Source organism: Musa acuminata, chromosome BXJ3-7 (assembly GCF_036884655.1).
Source record: "Musa acuminata AAA Group cultivar baxijiao chromosome BXJ3-7, Cavendish_Baxijiao_AAA, whole genome shotgun sequence".
Classification (NCBI taxonomy): domain Eukaryota; kingdom Viridiplantae; phylum Streptophyta; class Magnoliopsida; order Zingiberales; family Musaceae; genus Musa; species Musa acuminata.
The window spans coordinates 35,809,110-35,827,510 of NC_088355.1; the positions used below are offsets into that span (position 1 = coordinate 35,809,110).

The window sequence follows — 18,401 nt, forward strand, 5'->3', positions numbered from 1 at the left end:
CTTTTACATTGCTATCCTTTGTGCGAAGCTGAAGGTTGTTAAGTTCAGCTTCATCCCTAACAATCACCATCTTGCATTTGTTTGGGGAGAACTCACGAGGTACTCTTCCTTTAGGAACGCTGTTGCAACAGCCCTGCCTAGCAGCTGTAACTCACTTTCTTAGGTGCTAATGCGTCTCATGTGAGGCTGCAGTTCCAGATGACTTCCCGTATTGAAGTCGTGGAGCTGATCATCCACCACAGAGAAGGGAATAAGCACAGCCACATGTTCGCCGGAAGGCTTGAAACACGAGGACAGACTCGTCGGCCGATTGATGGAAAGCTATCCATGAAATAGATGTGGTACGAGACGTCCCATCATATACATGTGGTTCGGGACATTTCATCAAGCATTCTTTAATATTTGGAGGTCCCATCATAGATATGTGATCTATCAAATGAAACCTCCTCCTCACAATCTCATATGTGACTATGAGAGAGATAGATGTGAATTCAAATAATTTTCTTCTAATATATATTAAGTAAAATCCAATTTTTTTTCCCTAACTATTTAAGTATAATTGGACAAATTTTCCAAGGAAGTTGCTTTTTAAAACTTTTTTCAAATTTTTTTTTTTAATTTCTAGAATTTGTTAATAATATTTTTTAATATCTGGAATACTCTTTAACTCGATAGCAACCTACCAACAGATGGGTTAGAGCAGTTGACTATGCTGTAAGTAAAGCACACAATACTGTAATATTGTAAGGATTAGCAATTCTTGAAGCCCTACATTTTACAGAGCAGGAGGGCTTAAGCAAGATTTGGATATGTTCTGATTCTGCTGTCTTGACTGATGCTACCCTTTGTACTGATTCTGCTATCTTTACTGATGCTGTCTTTACTGATTAATATAAATAGATATTTTTGAATAAATCAAAAGCACTTTTCATTTCTTCTACTTTCTTTTTCCCTTTTTTTCTTAAAGTTATACAGAAAACCAACGCATTCCCCATTTCTTTACTTGAAAGGATACTCAACTTTTCATGAATGATGAAAACTATATACAAGAACATTGATGCATACACCAACTCCGACACACACATGAAAGAAAACATCTCATTGTTGCTGGTCCATCCTGTTCCGATTATTACTCCTGTCAATCCTATATCTGATTAGATATCAATCCTTTATGAATAAAAGACCATGCATTATCCGATTTGATTGTGTTACAATGCTTACCTGATAGTTCTACTTGCTCTCCGGTTAGAGGTAGTTTTGACGTTGTTAGATACTGCCATGCCGTTTGCATTTTCCGAGGTATTACAGAAACTATTATAGGGCTTGAAAGTTGTATGTATGTGTGTGTTTCTTGACAAAGCTTTTTAAAACAATTTTCTTAAAAAATAATCTTTTAGCAATTTTATGATGATCATTGTTGAAGAACTAAAAAGAGGTGGATCCATTCGAATTGGCTCTTTGGGGTAGTTTATCAGTAAAATCGAATCCTTATTTAATTCCTCAATATGAATTAAATTTTCTCCTTTGTTATTTCTCGATTATTATTTTTTAATATTCTCTGTCCAATCCATTGAAAGTGGTCCAATTAAGTTTTGTCACGAGCTTCCGAGACAAAGAATATTATTGATTGAATTTAGACGTAGATAGAACACTCATTAATCTCACGCGAGAAAGAGAGAGAGAGATATTTTATGTTAAGATAATGATTACGTAGCTTCAAATTTATTTCTTAAGCTTTAAATTATATATTTTATTCATATAAGTTATGTTATTTTTGTAATCGGATACACTTATATTTCACTATTATTCTAATTATTTTATGTATAAAACCATATTTTCTTTTTACAAAATAAATCAGATCAAATGTATCACGCACCTAAATGGAAGACCTACACATTCTCAATCATTTTCATTCTCAATTCCACCACCAAATATCAAGAAATACATTATAGTCTAATATATACTAAAATGATTTAAAAATTTTGAAATTTATGATCAAAGAATGGAAATTTTTTAGCGGCGACATCACAAAAATGTTATGACGCTATTTTTTAGTCACCAAACCATAATATTTTGATCAAGAACATGATGTGTTGTCCGATTAAATATCTTTATCATGTCTCAAAATAATCAGGGAGCAATTATAGTTGACATCATTATTACATCAAAATAATCACGGAGCAAATATCAGCCTTGCTAAACCATTCTCATTGGATGAGATTATTATTGCTCTCAACCAAATGGACCGAACGGGTTCATTGTCTAATTTTACCATGGGTTCTAGAATGAATTAAAAGTCCTGATTCATTAGGTATTATGTAGCTTTCACAATGATTGTTTCATTTTACCGAAAACCCACATGTTGCTCATTCCCAAAAGTATCAATGCCACCATGATCATTGATTATAGACCCTTCACCCTTTGTATCATAATTCGAAAATAATATCTAAGTTCTAGCCAATAGACTTAAGGAAAGGCTCCTCTCGTTCTCCTAAAGATTAACTTGGAAAAAAGATTTTGACACATTCTCCTGGGAAGCATCATTCTTACCCCTTGGAAAAGAAAATTTCCATCCAAATTCAGCGATTGGATCTAGGCTTGTATCCTATCTCCTTCTTTCTCTTACTTCATTAATGGTAAATTTTCCCTCCTTGGTTTAAAGGGAGGAGGGGTGTGAGACAATGAGAGCCTCTTTCTTTCTATCTCTTCATCATTATACAACAAATGTTCTCTAGTTTTATTGGATCTTTTATTTCCCGGAGCAAACATACAAAATCAAAGGCATTATTATCTCACTTCTTATATTTGTCAGTGATGTTTTGCTTGCAGTTTTGTTTAGCTTTATATCTTATGCTAATATTACTTCCAATTTCTCAACTCTAATATGGGGGAACTGATTCCCAATCTTCTTCTTTTAAATACGACATGTCTTGAGACTCTTGTAAAATGTTTACTCTTATTTCTAATACTGAATAGTAATTGTTTTTAAAGAAAACGGGTGGCTGAGAAATTTATTGTACTACAATTAAAGCACATGATACTGTAATACTGTAATGCTTCAGCTAACATGGTCAATTGTGTAAACGGCTATAAATACGCTCCCTGATTCCTAGATGGCATTGTCTTTAGCATTGCTATCCTTCGCATAAGGCTGAAGGTTGTTAAGCTCAGTTTCATCCCTAACACTTTTTTCCTTACCATCTCATTGCTAAATCACAATTGAGTTATATAGTGAGATAGATTTATTTCATCATTATTAATGGACCAGTAGGAGGAACACAAGACCGGTCCCCTTCCACGTAACCATCACAGTTAGTCATGGACCACCATATGGACCACCATCATCAAGAGAGAACCTTATATGTTAGTCATGGACCACCACGAGGAATACGACCTCAGACTCTGCGATGAAAGAACTTGACCCTATAGATGGCAATAGGCTCTCGCCACATCCCGGGTTTAGTTTCCACGTAAAAAATGGAGACTATGGGATTGCAGTCACTTGCTCCAGGTGTGGAGGTTGTGGTTCGCAAGTCTGCAGCCTTTCATCCGAGCGTGTGTGGAGACTACTTTATCATGTTATACCACTTGACGATATCAGATTAGCTGATAACAAAACATTCGATGAATAGTATATACGCAGCAGATTTAGATGATCTAATAGTACGTACACCCAGATTTAGATAATCTCCAAAACGTGCAATGAATGATATGTACATAGCAGATTAGCTGATAACAAACCTGACGATTAATAGTAAGGCCATGAAATCAAATCCCGTTTGCTAATGGTGAAAGAAAAAAAACCCTATTGAATCTGCATTGCTTAGGTCATACATCCTTGGGTTTCGTAATGATGGCATAAATATATCATTATAGATTCCAATAATTCATAGATTTAAGTTTATCCCATGTCGGCCTCGCCAAGCATGTGAGAGCATCGACATGTGGGCAATCAACTTCCAAATCCTTTCATCTAAAAATCTCATGTGAACTTTTTTTTTTGTATGTTGACATATTTATATCAAAGAGACGATCCCTCGTGCGCCTTCTTTGAAATTAGTAATTGCTGCTTTAGTACTATGCCGTGCAACCAACCACACACATCCACATGTGGGAAAAATATTTGAGAATTCTATTACTGAAACTTGATTACTCCGAACAACAAAATCTATAGATTCCTCGGTTATATCTTAATCTTAACAACAAATCAAAATGACACTATTGAACTTAATATCTACTTTGATAGGATTTTGAATTCCTCACTCAGTCTTATGCTCAAAATTGGTCCCAAACACCTTCTCTAGCATGAACCCTTTTGTGTTTTAATTTTTCGTTATGTTATGTCATGCTATTTTTTAATTAATTATTTTATAAAACGAGAATTATTTCATCGATTAATCAAACTGGAGGTTTGATGATTGAATAAAGATGAAACATCCCAAAATGAACCAACTCATATGAGTGGATCGCTCCTACAAGAATATGTAGATAGGTTTTGAAAGAAATTTAACCCTTTAAAGTAAAAAAGAGTTCGATTAATACACACATGGAAAAAATGTTGAAAGTTAAACTAAAGTTTAGATAATATTATTTATAGTTTGAGAGTGAGTAGACTGATATGATGAGTTTGACACTACTTAGAGTTTGTAACAAAACTTAAGTTAATATACGATTATATACATGATTTATGAGAGTGAGAGCAAGGATGATGGATGCAAAACTAATTGTATCTCGTCTTTTTCCTATATTATTGGATTCAAAACTAATCATACCACTTGCAAGATAGTCTGTCGGACGTCAATTAAAGATGATGGATAAGCTAAAACATAAGCCAATCAAAAAGGAGCGTACAATCCCTGATGGCCCATTCGTTATCTTCTTTCTCATGAAACGTGACACTTACGAAACCAAACCAGATTCAAGACTCTATAAATTGCTACACGAGGCTGCAGGCTCTCGCCATCCTCTCATCACTTGCATCTAGATCAGAATGGAGAACGTGATTTCGCAGCCACACGTTCCAGGTGATGAAGTGGTGATTCGCAAGTCTGCAAGCTACCATCCCACCGTTTGGGGTGATTACTTTATCTTACAGGCCGAGTCCTCCCCCAGTACACAGGCATGTATATACACATATATCTCACTTATGTTCTAAGTTTTAGGCAAGAAACTCTCCGAGAACGAATGGTGTTAATGTTTCATTAACATGAAAAATGTGCGCTTGCTACTTTCTTTCGGTTTTGTTGGTTGAACAATTAATTGCTATGCTATGGTGGATGCAGGAGTGCGATGCAAGGATGCAAGAGAGAGCCGAAGAACTGATGGAGCAGGTAAGAAGCATGTTCAAAGACACTACCGACATCTTGCAAACTATGGACTTGGTCGATTCAATCCAGCTTCTTGGATTGAGTTATCACTTCGAGAAAGAAATAAGTGAAGCATTAAACCGAGTCCATGAAGCCGATTTTAACGATCATGGTCTCTACGATACTGCTCTCCGGTTTCGCCTGCTGAGACAACAAGGGTATCATGTGACCCCTGGTAATATGCTCTTACGTTTCCTTGGAGTAGATGTATTTGTATGTTTTATCTATAATTTTGTGTTCGCCTTGTGTTTAATTCAGGCATAGAAAAATTATGTTTGCAGAAGCAATTCGATTTGTGTTTTAGATATGATGGAGGAATTTTGTTTTAAGAAAACAACTTAATCAGCCCATCAAAAAATCAGTCCTCACACTTTCAAAACGTTTTGATCTCCTATAACAACTATATTAAAAAGATGTACTTTGTTCTATATATCTATATATATGTATGTGTGTGTATATATATATATATATATATATATATATATGTATATATATATATGTATATATATATATGTATATATATATATGTATATATATATATGTATATATATATATATGTATATATATATATATGTATATATATATATGTATATATATATGTATATATATGTATGTATATATATATGTATATATATATATATGTATGTATGTATCTATATATATATATGTATATATATATGTATATATATACATATATATGTATATATATATATGTATATATGTATATATATATATGTATGTATGTATGTATGTATATACATATATGTGTATGTATATATATATATATATATATGTATGTATATATATATATATATGTATATATGTATGTATATATATGTATGTATGTATATATGTATATATATGTATATATGTATATATGTATGTATATATATGTATGTATGTATATATGTATGTATATATATATATATATGTATGTATGTATATATATATATATGTATATATGTGTGTATATATACATATATATATAAATTCATGATTTAAGTCAGGAAAATAATCCTTAAATATTTAGAAGTAAGATTGTATATCCCGATCCCACATTGGTGAGAGCTTTTGAGTACATCCTTTTTTAATTTAAAATTAGCTAATTATTATTTAAATATTTAAATTGGATTCGAGTATATACTTTTAATTAAAATCCAATTGATCTCATTGCTAAATCACAATTGAATTATATAGTGTGATAGATTTATTTCTTCATTATTAATGGGCTGGTAGGAGGAACATAACCTCATACCGGTCCCCTTTCACGCAACCATCATAGTTTCATTGAGATTGATGGAGCTAACAAAGAACCTTATATGTTAGTCATGGACCACAATGAGGAATAAGACCTCAGACTCTCTGTGACGGGGCCATGTGTGGATGCAATCGTTTTTTTCGTCATAGGAAATTGACAGACGATCGATGAATGACAAAGAGATTAGCACATCCACGTGCAACCTTTTTTTTAATTACGGGAAATTGACAGACGATCGATGAATGACAAAGAGGAGCATAACCTCCACAAAGTGGATAGTTGTGGCTAAGAGTTGTTTTTCTACTACAACTACCGAATGTTTTTTCTTATAAATTCCAACACGAGGCAATAAGCTCTCGCCACCTCTCGGGTTTAGTTTCCACATAAAAAATGGAGACTATGGGATTGCAGTCACTTGGTCCAGGTGATGAGGTTGTGGTTCGCAAGTCTGCAGGCTTTCATCCGAGCGTGTGTGGGGACTACTTTATCATGTTATACCACTTGACGATATCAGATTAGCTGATAACAAAACATTCGATGAATAGTATATACGCAGCAGATTTAGATGATCTAATAGTACGTACACCCAGATTTAGATAATCTCCAAAACGTTCAATGAATGGTATGTACACAGCAGATTAGCTGATAACAAACCTGACGATTAATAGTAAGGCCATGAAATCAAATCCCGTTTGCTAATGGTGAAAGAAAATAAACCCTATTGAATCTACATTGCTTAGGTCATACATCCTTGGGTTAATGATGGCATAAATATATCATTATAGATTCGAATAATTCATAGATTTAAGTTTATCCCATGTCGGCCTCGCCAAGCATGTGAGAGCATCGACATGTGGGCAATCAACTTCCAAATCCTTTCATCTAAAAATCTCATGTGAAATTAGCAATTGCTGCTTTAGTACTATTGATTTGAGAATTCTATTACTGGAACTTGATTACTCCGAACAACAAAATCTATAGATTCCTTGGATATATCTTAATCTTAACAACAAATCAAAATGAAACTATTGATCTTAATATCTACTTTGATTGGATTTGGAATTCCTCACTCAGTCTTATGCTCAAAATTGGTCCCAAACACCATCTCTAGCATGAACCCTTTTGTGTTTTAATTTTTTGTTATGTTATGTCATGCTATTTTTTTAATTAATTATTTTATAAAACGAGAATTATTTCGTCGATTAATCAAATTAGAGGTTTGATGATTGAATAAAGATGAAGCATCCCAAAATGAACCAACTCATATGAGTGGATCACTCCTACAAGATATGTAGATAGGTTTTGAAAGAAATTTAACCCTTTAAAGTAAAAAAGAGTTCGATTAATACACACATGGAAAAAATGTTGAAAGTTAAACTAAAGTTTATATAATATTATTTATAGTTTGAGAGTGAGTAGACTGATATGATGAGTTTGACACTGTTTAGAGTTTATTATAAAACTTAAGTTAATATACGATTATATACATGATTTATAGTTTCTATTACGAGAGTGAGAGCAAGGGTGATGGATGCAAAACTAATTATATCTCGTCTTTTTCCTATATTATTGGCTGCAAAACTAATCATATGGCGTCAATTAAAGATGATGGATAAGCTAAAACTTAAGGCAAGCCAAAAGGAGCGCACAATCCCTGATGACTCATTCGTTATCTTCTTTCTCATAAAACGTGTTACTTACGAAACCAAACCAGATTCAAGACTCTATAAATTGCTACACGAGGCTGCAGGCTCTCGCCATCCTCTCATCACTTGCATCCAGATCAGAATGGAGAACGTGATTTCGCAGCCAAACGTTCCAGGTGATGAAGTGGTGATTCGCAAGTCTGCAAGCTACCATCCCACCGTTCGGGGTGATTACTTTATCTTACAGGCCCAGTCCTCCCCCAGTACACAGGCATGTATATACTTTCTTTCGGTTTTGTTGGTTGAACAATTAATTGCTATGCTATGGAGGATGCAGGAGTGCGATGCACGGATGCAAGAGAGAGCTGCAGAACTGATGGAGCAGGTAAGAAGCATGTTCAAGGACACTACCGACATCTTGCAAACTATGGACTTGGTCGATTCAATCCAGCTTCTCGGATTGAGTTATCACTTCGAGAAAGAAATAAGTGAAGCATTAAAACGATTCCATGAAGCCGATTTTAACGATCATGCTCTCTACGATACTGCTCTCCGGTTTCGACTGCTGAGACAACAAGGGTATCATGTGACCCCTGGTAATATGCTCTTACGTTTCCTTGCAGTAGATGTATTTTTATGTTTTATCTATAATTATGTTTGCAAAAGTAATTTAATTTGTATTTTAGAAATGATGGAGGATTTTTGTTTTAAGAAGACAACATAATCAGCACATCAAAAAAGAAGTCACTGAACAATCAATCCGATGGCTTCTAACAATATTAGCTGGTCAATTTGCTACATAATTTCTTCTCTGTACATGAGTGACCTCACACTTCTCAAAACGTTTTGATATCCTATAACAACTATATTAAAAAATACACACATATATATATACATACATACATATATATATATATATATATATATATATATATATATATATATATATATATATATATATATGTGTATATATATATATTGACACACACACACACACACACACACACACACACACACACACACACATATATATATATATATATATATATATATATATATATATATTCATGGATGATGAAGAGGTGTGATGCAAGGATGAAATAGAGAGCTGAAGAGCTGAGGGGGCAAGTAAAGAGCATGTTCAATGATACTACTGATCGGCTGCAAACCATGGACCTGATTGATTCAATCCAGCTTTTTGTATTGGATTATCACTTTCAAAAGGGAATAAGCGAAGCATTAAGTCAAATCCATGATGCTGATATTGACAACACGGACATTATGTGTCCCCAAGTAATATGCTTAATTCCTTCAAATAAAGCATTATTTGTATGTGTGATCCAAAGCAATACGATCTTCTTTAATCATCTTTTATTTAATTCACTCATAGACGTTGGCAGTGCCAAAAATATTTTCTCCGGTAAAATAGACATAAAAGTCACACACAAAAGTCATTGTATTGATTATCGCGTAATCACTTAAAACAGTAAATAAATTTGATAATATGACTGTATGTTTTTTTTCTCAAACCAAAAAATCTTATGTATTTCTGTAGTTGTCTTTAACAAGTTCAAAGAAGAGGGAGGGAGTTTCATGTCTACCTTGGGGAGTGATGTGAAAGGACTGTTAAGCTTGTACAACGCAGCCTATCTTGGGACTCATGGGGAGATCATTCTTGATGAAGCCATCTCTTTTACGAGGAATAGCCTAGTGTCTGCATTAGCTGATCTTAAACCACCATTAACAACGCAAGTGTCTCTTGACCTCGAGACACCTCTCTGTAGGAGAATTAGAAGGCTCTTGGCAAGAGATTACATATCTATATACCAAGAGGACGCCACACGAGATGATGCCATCCTGGAGCTTGCAAAGTTGGACTTCAATTTGTTGCAGTCTCTTCATCGCGAGGAGCTTGAGAACATCACCAAGTAAGCTCCTCCTCACTTTTGAATTCCCTGGAGCTATATTTCTTCTTGATTTTTATAAAGAAAAAAAGATACAATCAAGTTGCAAATGTAAACAAGTGAAGGCTAATTGCTGAGCTTAGTTCCTCCTCCCATCAAACTTAAACTGATATGTAATACCATTTTGATTTGTGAACGACTTGAAGGTGGTGGAATGATTTAGCCTCATCAAAAAAATTCAGTTTTGCTCGAGATAGATTGGTGGAATGCTATTTCTGGATCCTGGAGGTATACTTTGAACCCTACTATTCTCGTGCACGAGTGATAGCAACCAAGGTGGCTGCCCTTACTTCAATTCTGGATGACATGTATGATGTCTATAGCACATTGGAGGAGAGTCAACGACTAACTGAGGCAATCCAAAGGTCCGTAAATCTTATATCGATGGACAGATTACCTTTTACTATCATGGCTTAATAGATGATAACAAATGGTGCCACTGATAATATCACATAAGAAAATAAAATATCACATAATAGTTTTAGTCATTGTGTATAGCAAAATAACAACATGTAAGTTTATGTTCTTTTTTTCTAAAGATGGTAAAACTAATACATATGCAGGTGGGATGCGAAGGTTGTTCATCAATTACCAGAGTACATGAAAGATTATTATCTAAAGCTAATCCATACGTTTGAAGAGTTTGAAGATTTATTGGCTTCCGGTGAGAAATATCGCATAACCTATCTGAAGGAAGCGGTGAGTGATGAGATTATAAGGTTCTTCTTATTTTCACTTTTATTAATTAGCATTACATAAGCAATAAATGAATCCACTATTGGCCAATACAAAGAATAAGCATTTCAGATGCGACAGTATTGAACTTAGAGTGTCCCACTTGTAGACGCTACTCATGCATTATAAACATTAAGGAATGGTTTTGTTTTACTTGGGTACAGATGAAAGATTTATCTGAAGCTTATTTTGAGGAATCCAAATGGAGAGATCAACATTACGTACCAACTTTGAAAGAACATCTACATGTTTCCCTCATAAGTTCCGCATATCCTATGCTCGAATGTGCCTCTTTCGTTGGAATGGGAGAAATAGCAACTAAGGAGGCATTTCAATGGATTACTAATTTCCCAAAGATTGTCCAAGCTTCTGCAATAATTGCTCGTATCATGAATGACATTACTTCACCTGAGGTATGGTCATAATATAATCTCCTGTGTTTTATATCATATAAACATTTTTCATAGTAAATTTTGCACTGATTTCTGTCGTAGTAGAAATATGATGACACAAAAAAAAGAAAAAGAAAATAACATACATTCTCCAATTCGATGAGATGGACCATAATTGAGGTTTAATAGGTAATCTCCAAAGTTGTCTTTAATATTCCTTCTATTAATCTCCTCAAAAGCATTTCTTGTGTCACTCAATTGCATTATCAAAGTTTTGCTGAACTCCTTAAATGATTTTATATTAAGAAATCTAGTACAAATAAAAAAACTCCCGTTCGTAAGCTTCCACATATGTAGATTCTCAAATTCCTTTTATCTACACCTTAGAATTCAGTTTGTATATCATTAATCCTCTTTTTTCATGAAATTTACGGTTGGAACAAACTAGGGAACATGTTGCCTCCACAGTCCAATGCTATATGAAAGAATATGGAACAAACGTGCATGTGGCATGTAAGAAGCTCCAAGTTCTAGTTAATGACGCATGGAAGGATATAAACAAAGAGTGCCTCAATCAAACTGCATTTCCCGTTGCTTTACTTCAAAGGATTGCTAATTTTTCACGAATGATTGAAAATATATATAAGTACATCGATGGTTACACCAACTCTGTGAAGACAAAGGAATATATCTCTTTGTTACTTGTACATCCTGTTCCACTTTGATTGTATGATGATGCTTGCTTCTTCTATGAATCCTTTATTCTGAAATATATGTAAGCCTTTGTAAATGAACATGGATTGTACTATGCTTGCTTCTTCTACGAATTCTTTATTCTGAAATATATGTAAGCCTTTGTAAATGTACGTGTATTGTACTATGCTTGCTTCATCTATGAATCCTTTATTCTGAAATATATATAAGTCTTTGTAAATGAATGTGTATTGTACTATGCTTGCTTCTTTTCTGAATCTATGTAAGCCTTTGTAAATGAATGTGTATTGTACTAGCCCTGGGAAGCTCAAGCCAGTATTATCTATGGAAAACAGAAATCTTTGCTTAACAGTAGTTCAAAGCAATTTGCAAGTTGCTGGTATGTGTTACAAAATTATATTAGCTATTTGCAATTTTCAGTCTTGACAACTTAAGAAAGGCTCTTGAAGCTGCTATGCTAAATAGAGTGTAGGGATGGTGAGGTTGGGTTTTGTAGATGCCTACATCAGATATCAAGATACTTCTTAGTTAAGATTGGGATGATTACAATTCGGAAACATATATATTCAAAGCTACATTTTGGATAAGTTAGTGATATCATATGTTGGACACTATCTCTTGAAAACAGAACAAGTGTTACTATCTCTTGAAAATCTTGTAAACAGAACAAGCAATGGGGTCGAAAACAAGATAATTCATAGCCCTCCATATTCACCAAAGACCAATATCATTTAGAACCCACAAGGTTTGACCATCAGAATTGGGACACTGCACCCCCCTCTGTAGAAGATTTAAAGAGTTGCCATAATTTAATAGGAAAGACGCACAGAAAGAAGTGATTAATGGTTTCTGCTTTAGATTGACAAAAGGGACAAGTAGTAGCATTACTGCACACTCTTAGTTGAGACGATCAATGAGAGGTGGCGGTGCAAAAGTTTCCAACAAAAAAATTTAACCTGAGGCAGCACGGGAAGCTTCCACAAACAATAAAACTAGTCCATGTTAGGATCAATCATTCCAACTGAGAAGCAAGAAAATGATAGGCAGACTTAGCAGAACAAACCCTCTTATTATCTAGCTTCTAAAACTAAAAATGATCATGTGATATATGGATTAACAATGAGATTAGAACCACCAAAGATCTATCACTAGCATGTATATTGCTGAAAGCATGCTTGAATGGACTACGAGAATCTAAAATATAGTTATCTTTGAAAACATCAACAATAGAAATATCACCAAAAAATTTAGTGAACTCTCCTCTTAAACTTTCAAGAGCGAGAAGAAACAAACCCGATTCTAGCTTTGCCATAATAATTTTGAATATTCCAAGGAAAAATCACGGCATATTTAGTTCTAACCATTTTATCTCATATACTATCAATGATGGAAAGATATTGGTCTCTGTTGAGCTTGAAGTGTATATTTCATAAGAAAGGTTATCAGTCCCAAGACGTAGCATATCTAGAAAGAATATCCCTATACTAATCCCTTGAAAGAATGTGCATACCCATGGAAGAACCACAATCAACCCAGAAAGTATCTAGGATTGCTAATAATATTATTCAAAATATCATTATCCATCCAAGATCGCTTAAGCTGCATCTTTTGGTCATGCTATGTGATAGGGATAATATTTGTTCCAATATATACTCAGACATGTGACAGCCCAGCCCGGGTTAAACTCGTTATAAAATGTCAAATGGTTTGAGTGTCTGAGGAATCAGGTTGAGAAATCCATCCAACCTCAACCTTCGTGCAGATTGATCATGGAACATGCATCCGAGTCCACATTAGGGTTTGAGGAGCGTCCAAGTCTCTTCGTCAACCAACTTAGACCTTTGAAGTGCCCACAGTTACTGCCACAGGCGACCATGGCATCACAATTCGGATTTGTTGCCAATGAGTCACTCAAACCAAATATGGAACAATTGATGTGGCAGATAAGAAACATGAATAACGGAGAGCGACAGAAGAGGCAATAAAACACAAAAAGACCTGAATCCTTACGTCTCTTCATATCTTATGTCGATGGCGCCCATGCATGGAAACCAATTGGCATTTGTAATGGTTATGTCTCTTCATATCTTTTGTCGGTGGCCAAATTGACACATTTGTAATCCTTGCGTCGCTTCCCTATCACCACGAAGTTGCTATTTATTTTAGTTAGACAGATGCAGCCGACTTCAATTTTGATAGTATGAACTGTGAGTAGAGATATATGATGATAATATCTTTTCTCTTTCGCGTCGTGTGAAATTTGGTTTAGTAGGTAATCTCCACAAAGTAGATGAGAGTCGTGGCTCATATTTGTCTTCCTCTTCGACAGACGAAGATTTTATGTCCTCATAAATTCCAACACAAGGCAGCAGGCTCTCCGCCACCTCGCATGTTTAATTAGTCTTCACATAAAATAAGAATGGAGAGTCTTAGTCTGCAATCACTTGTTCCAGATGATGAGCTGATGGTTCGCAAGTCTGTAAGCTATCGTCCGAACGTTTGGGGCGGACTACTTTATCCAACATGGCCAGTCCATCACTCCAACATCGGTATGTAACCCGGCCATCCTATCTGCCAAAGATGTTTCCAGTTTTCAGCAAGAAGGTCACCTGGAAAGAGGGGTGTTGAAAATTTAGCTCCAGCTAAATAGTACTCATGCTTAAACTGGTCCTTCATCGACAGAGTTGGGGTTTCCTGCGGTTTCAGTACCATGAAAAATCTCCCTTTTCTCGTCTATTGAAGGAGGAGTGTGATACAAGGATAAAAGAGAGAGCTGCGGAACTGATGGAGCAGATAAGAAGCATGTCCAAGGATCCTACTGACATCTTGCAAACTATGAATTTGGTCGATTCAATCCAGCTTCTTGGATTGGATTATCGCTTCGAGAAGGAAATAAGTGAAGCGTTAAACCATATCCATGATGCCCATATTGACGACCATGGTCTTTGTGACACTGCTCTCCGATTTCGACGGCTGAGACAACAAGGATATATATTATGTCTCCCCTGGTAACATGTTCATTCCCTTACGACACTGCTCTCTAGCTTTCACAATGATTGCTACATTTCACCCCATTGGGAGAAAACCCTCATTCCCAAAAATATCAATGCCACCATGATCATAGATCATGGATTAGCAATTCTTGAAGCCCTAAATTTTACAGACCAGGAGGGCTTAAGCAAGATATGGATATGCTCTGATTCAGCTGTCTTCAATAATGCTATCCTTCGGATGAGGCTGAAGGTTGTTGAGTTCAGCTTCAACCCCCACACAACTCAACACTTCTGCTCACAATCATCTTTTCTTGGAAGGCTGATGCGACAGCCTTGCCTAGCAGCTGTAACTCTCTTTTTTTAAGTGCTAATTCATTTCCTCTTTCAGAAAAAAAACAAAACTGTAGCTGTAGCAATTCGACTGCTGAGACAACAAGGGTATCATGTGACCCCTGGTAATATGCTCTCACGTTTCCTTGGAGTAGATGCGTTTGTATGTTTTCTCTATAATTTTGTGTTCGCCTCGTGTTTAATTCAGGCATAGAAAAATTATGTTTGCAGAAGTAATTCGATTTGTATTTTAGATATGATGGAGGATTTTTGTTTTTAAAAAACAACTTAATCAGCCCATCAAAAAACAAGTCACTGAACAATCAATCCGATGGCTTCGAACAATATTAGCTGATCAATTTGCTACATAATTTCTTCTCTGTACATGAGTGACCTCACACTCTCAAAACGTTTTGATCTCCTACACATATTTTTCAACTATATTAAAAAGATGTACTTTGTTATATATATATATATATATATATATATATATATATATATATATATATATATATATATATATATATGTATGTATACATCGTCTATAATTGTTACTGCCTTACTAGTATAGTAATTGTTTTCCCTTTTCATGACCCTGCAATCAGATAATACACATTTGTCACTGAAAGTTCCTATTGAAACCATCTTTGGCGTATACAATGATTTATATTTGACCTATATTTGGCATATTATAGAGATGAAATTACTATGTTCGATTTCAAGAGAATCAATGTCATTTTTTGTGAAATTGTTACAATAACGTAAATAAAATAAAACCACTTCATGTGTTTTCTCAAATCTTTATGAATCAACAGATGTTTTTAACAAGTTCAAAGATGAGGAAGGAAATTTAGTGTCCACCTTGAAGGATGATCCAAAGGGACTTTTAAGCTTATACAATGCGGCTTATCTACGGATACATGAGGAGACCATACTCGATGAAGCTATTTCCTTTACAAGGGACCAGATTGCGTCCATGTTAAGTGATCTCACACCACCGTTAGCAACGCAAGTGAGACTGTTCCTGGAGAGTCCTCTCTGTAGAAGAATGAAAAGGGTCTTGGCACGAAATTTCATCTCCATCTACCAAGACTGTGCGACACGAAATGATGCCTTACTAGAGCTGGCAAAGATTGACTTCAATCTACTGCAATGTCTTCATCGCGACGAGATTAAGAGCATCTCCATGTAATTTCTTTCCTACAGTTAGATTGATTGAGAGTTCAGGTTGAGGAGTAAACTTGAATACGTAGAACACTGTCATTGTAGAAATGTTTGATTGTTTCCGTCTTTTTTTATCGATGTTTGGATTGACAATAACATTGTGGTTTGTGGATTGCATTGAAGATGGTGGAATGATTTATTCCTCTCCAAAAATCTAAGTTTTGCACGAGATCGAGTGGTGGAATGTTATTATTGGATGCTTACGGTGTACTTTGAACCTCACTATTCTCGTGCACGAGTGATTACCACCAAGGTGATGGCCATGACTTCCATCTTGGATGATATCTATGATCTCTATAGCACATTGGAGGAGAGTCAACTACTCACTGAAGCAATTCAAAGGTTTGGAAATCTCTTGTTTTTGGATAGCGTTTTTTTGTTTTATTATTGTCGAGAATGAGATATCTTATCTCAATTGATTAGAACAGCAGGTGCCATGACAAATATGCCACAATAGTTTGATTCTTTGTGGATAAAGCAAACCTAAGCTAATTGTGGGATGCCAAGGCTGTTCATCAGCTACCAGAGTATATGAAGGGCTATTTTCTGAAGCTAATCCATACCTTTGAAGAATTCAAAAATTTACTAGCACCCAGTGAGAAGTATCATTTATTTTATCTTAAGGAAGAGGTAATTTTTTTTATTTTAATGGATTTCAATTTAGATTAGTGTAATGAATTAATATTTGGTAAACAAGAAAAATCTGATTGCACGTTTCTTTTTTTTTTATCTACTCTACTAATTCGAAGTCGTGCTATACTTCTAAGTGTTTTTTGCCTTCTTATTTCTTACGCAACGTCACCGTTTCCTCATCTTTATCATAGATGAAAGGTTTATCAAGATCCTATCTCGAGGAAAACAAATGGGCTTTCAAACATTATGTGCCAAAATTAGAAGAACATATGCAAATCTCGCTCATCAGTTCAGCCTATCCTTTGCTTGTTTGTGCTTCTTTTGTTGGAATGGGGGAAGTAGCAACCTGCACCTGTGACTAGTATCTCTAACCAAAAACCTCGTACCACCCTTCCCCCTTTAATCATAAGGGTCGTTGTTTGATATACCTTTTACTTGAAGCCTGCATTTCTTAATAGTAACACTTATTCTGAGCATTACTTTAGTTCAAAGTTAATTCAAATTGGTACTTGGAATAAAAATAAAATCAGTGATACGTATGGTGCTATTATGTATGAGCAAATATCTAAGATTGGTATTCCTAAAATGCTGCATTTGGAAACTTGGCACTAATAAACGATCGACCACTAGAACAACATACTTTTTTCTTAGAGACCAGTATTTCCCCGTTGAACGAGAGGACCGGGTGAGCCCTTCAAGTTTCAAAGTCATTGCATGATTTTGACTCTGTTGTTGTGACTGAGGAATTGCTCGGCCACATCCGGGAGCACTACAGTATCCCATGTGATAGGATCGTAGAGATTGTAACAGCTGAAATTCTCTAAATAACCTAGCAAAATATATTTTAGATTTTTATCTTCTAATTTTGTTCTCTTTTCTTCTGGTATCTTAGCAAATGCAATAATTCCAAAAATTCTCAAATGATCAACTCTTCATTTTTATAAACTTCATGCTTCTTCTAGTATAATATTACAAATTTGCTTTGTCGGAAACCTGTTAAGCAAATAAATTACACAAGCAATAGCATCTCCTTAAAATTCTTTAGAAATTTTCTTTCCTTTAACATGCATCAGACCATATTAAGGATAGTCCTATTTTTTCTTTCTGAGACACCATTCTATTGAGGTGTGTATGGCATGATGAATT

The 18,401-nt window shown here is 35.0% G+C and overlaps 1 protein-coding gene across 1 annotated transcript; it reads left to right on the plus strand.

The window, feature by feature from the left end:
- The first annotated feature begins 4,944 nt into the window (after nucleotides 1-4,944).
- Nucleotides 4,945-12,290, plus strand: LOC103974598 (alpha-humulene synthase-like). The gene is made up of 7 exons (XM_065159405.1): nucleotides 4,945-5,119; nucleotides 5,283-5,541; nucleotides 9,826-10,198; nucleotides 10,381-10,599; nucleotides 10,798-10,933; nucleotides 11,134-11,382; nucleotides 11,790-12,290. Exons 1-7 carry the CDS (start codon nucleotides 4,991-4,993, stop codon nucleotides 12,084-12,086), a joined length of 1,662 nt encoding a protein of 553 aa, XP_065015477.1. The 5' UTR covers nucleotides 4,945-4,990; the 3' UTR covers nucleotides 12,087-12,290.
- Nucleotides 12,291-18,401: the final 6,111 nt, after the last annotated feature.

Coding starts and splice junctions, on each gene's coding strand:
- LOC103974598 (XM_065159405.1), top strand. CDS start 4,991: ATGGAGAACGTGATTTCGCAGCCACACGTTCCAGGTGATGAAGTGGTG. Junction 10,600..10,797: donor CTAACTGAGGCAATCCAAAG/GTCCGTAAATCT, acceptor ATACATATGCAG/GTGGGATGCGAAGGTTGTTC. Junction 10,934..11,133: donor TAACCTATCTGAAGGAAGCG/GTGAGTGATGAG, acceptor ACTTGGGTACAG/ATGAAAGATTTATCTGAAGC.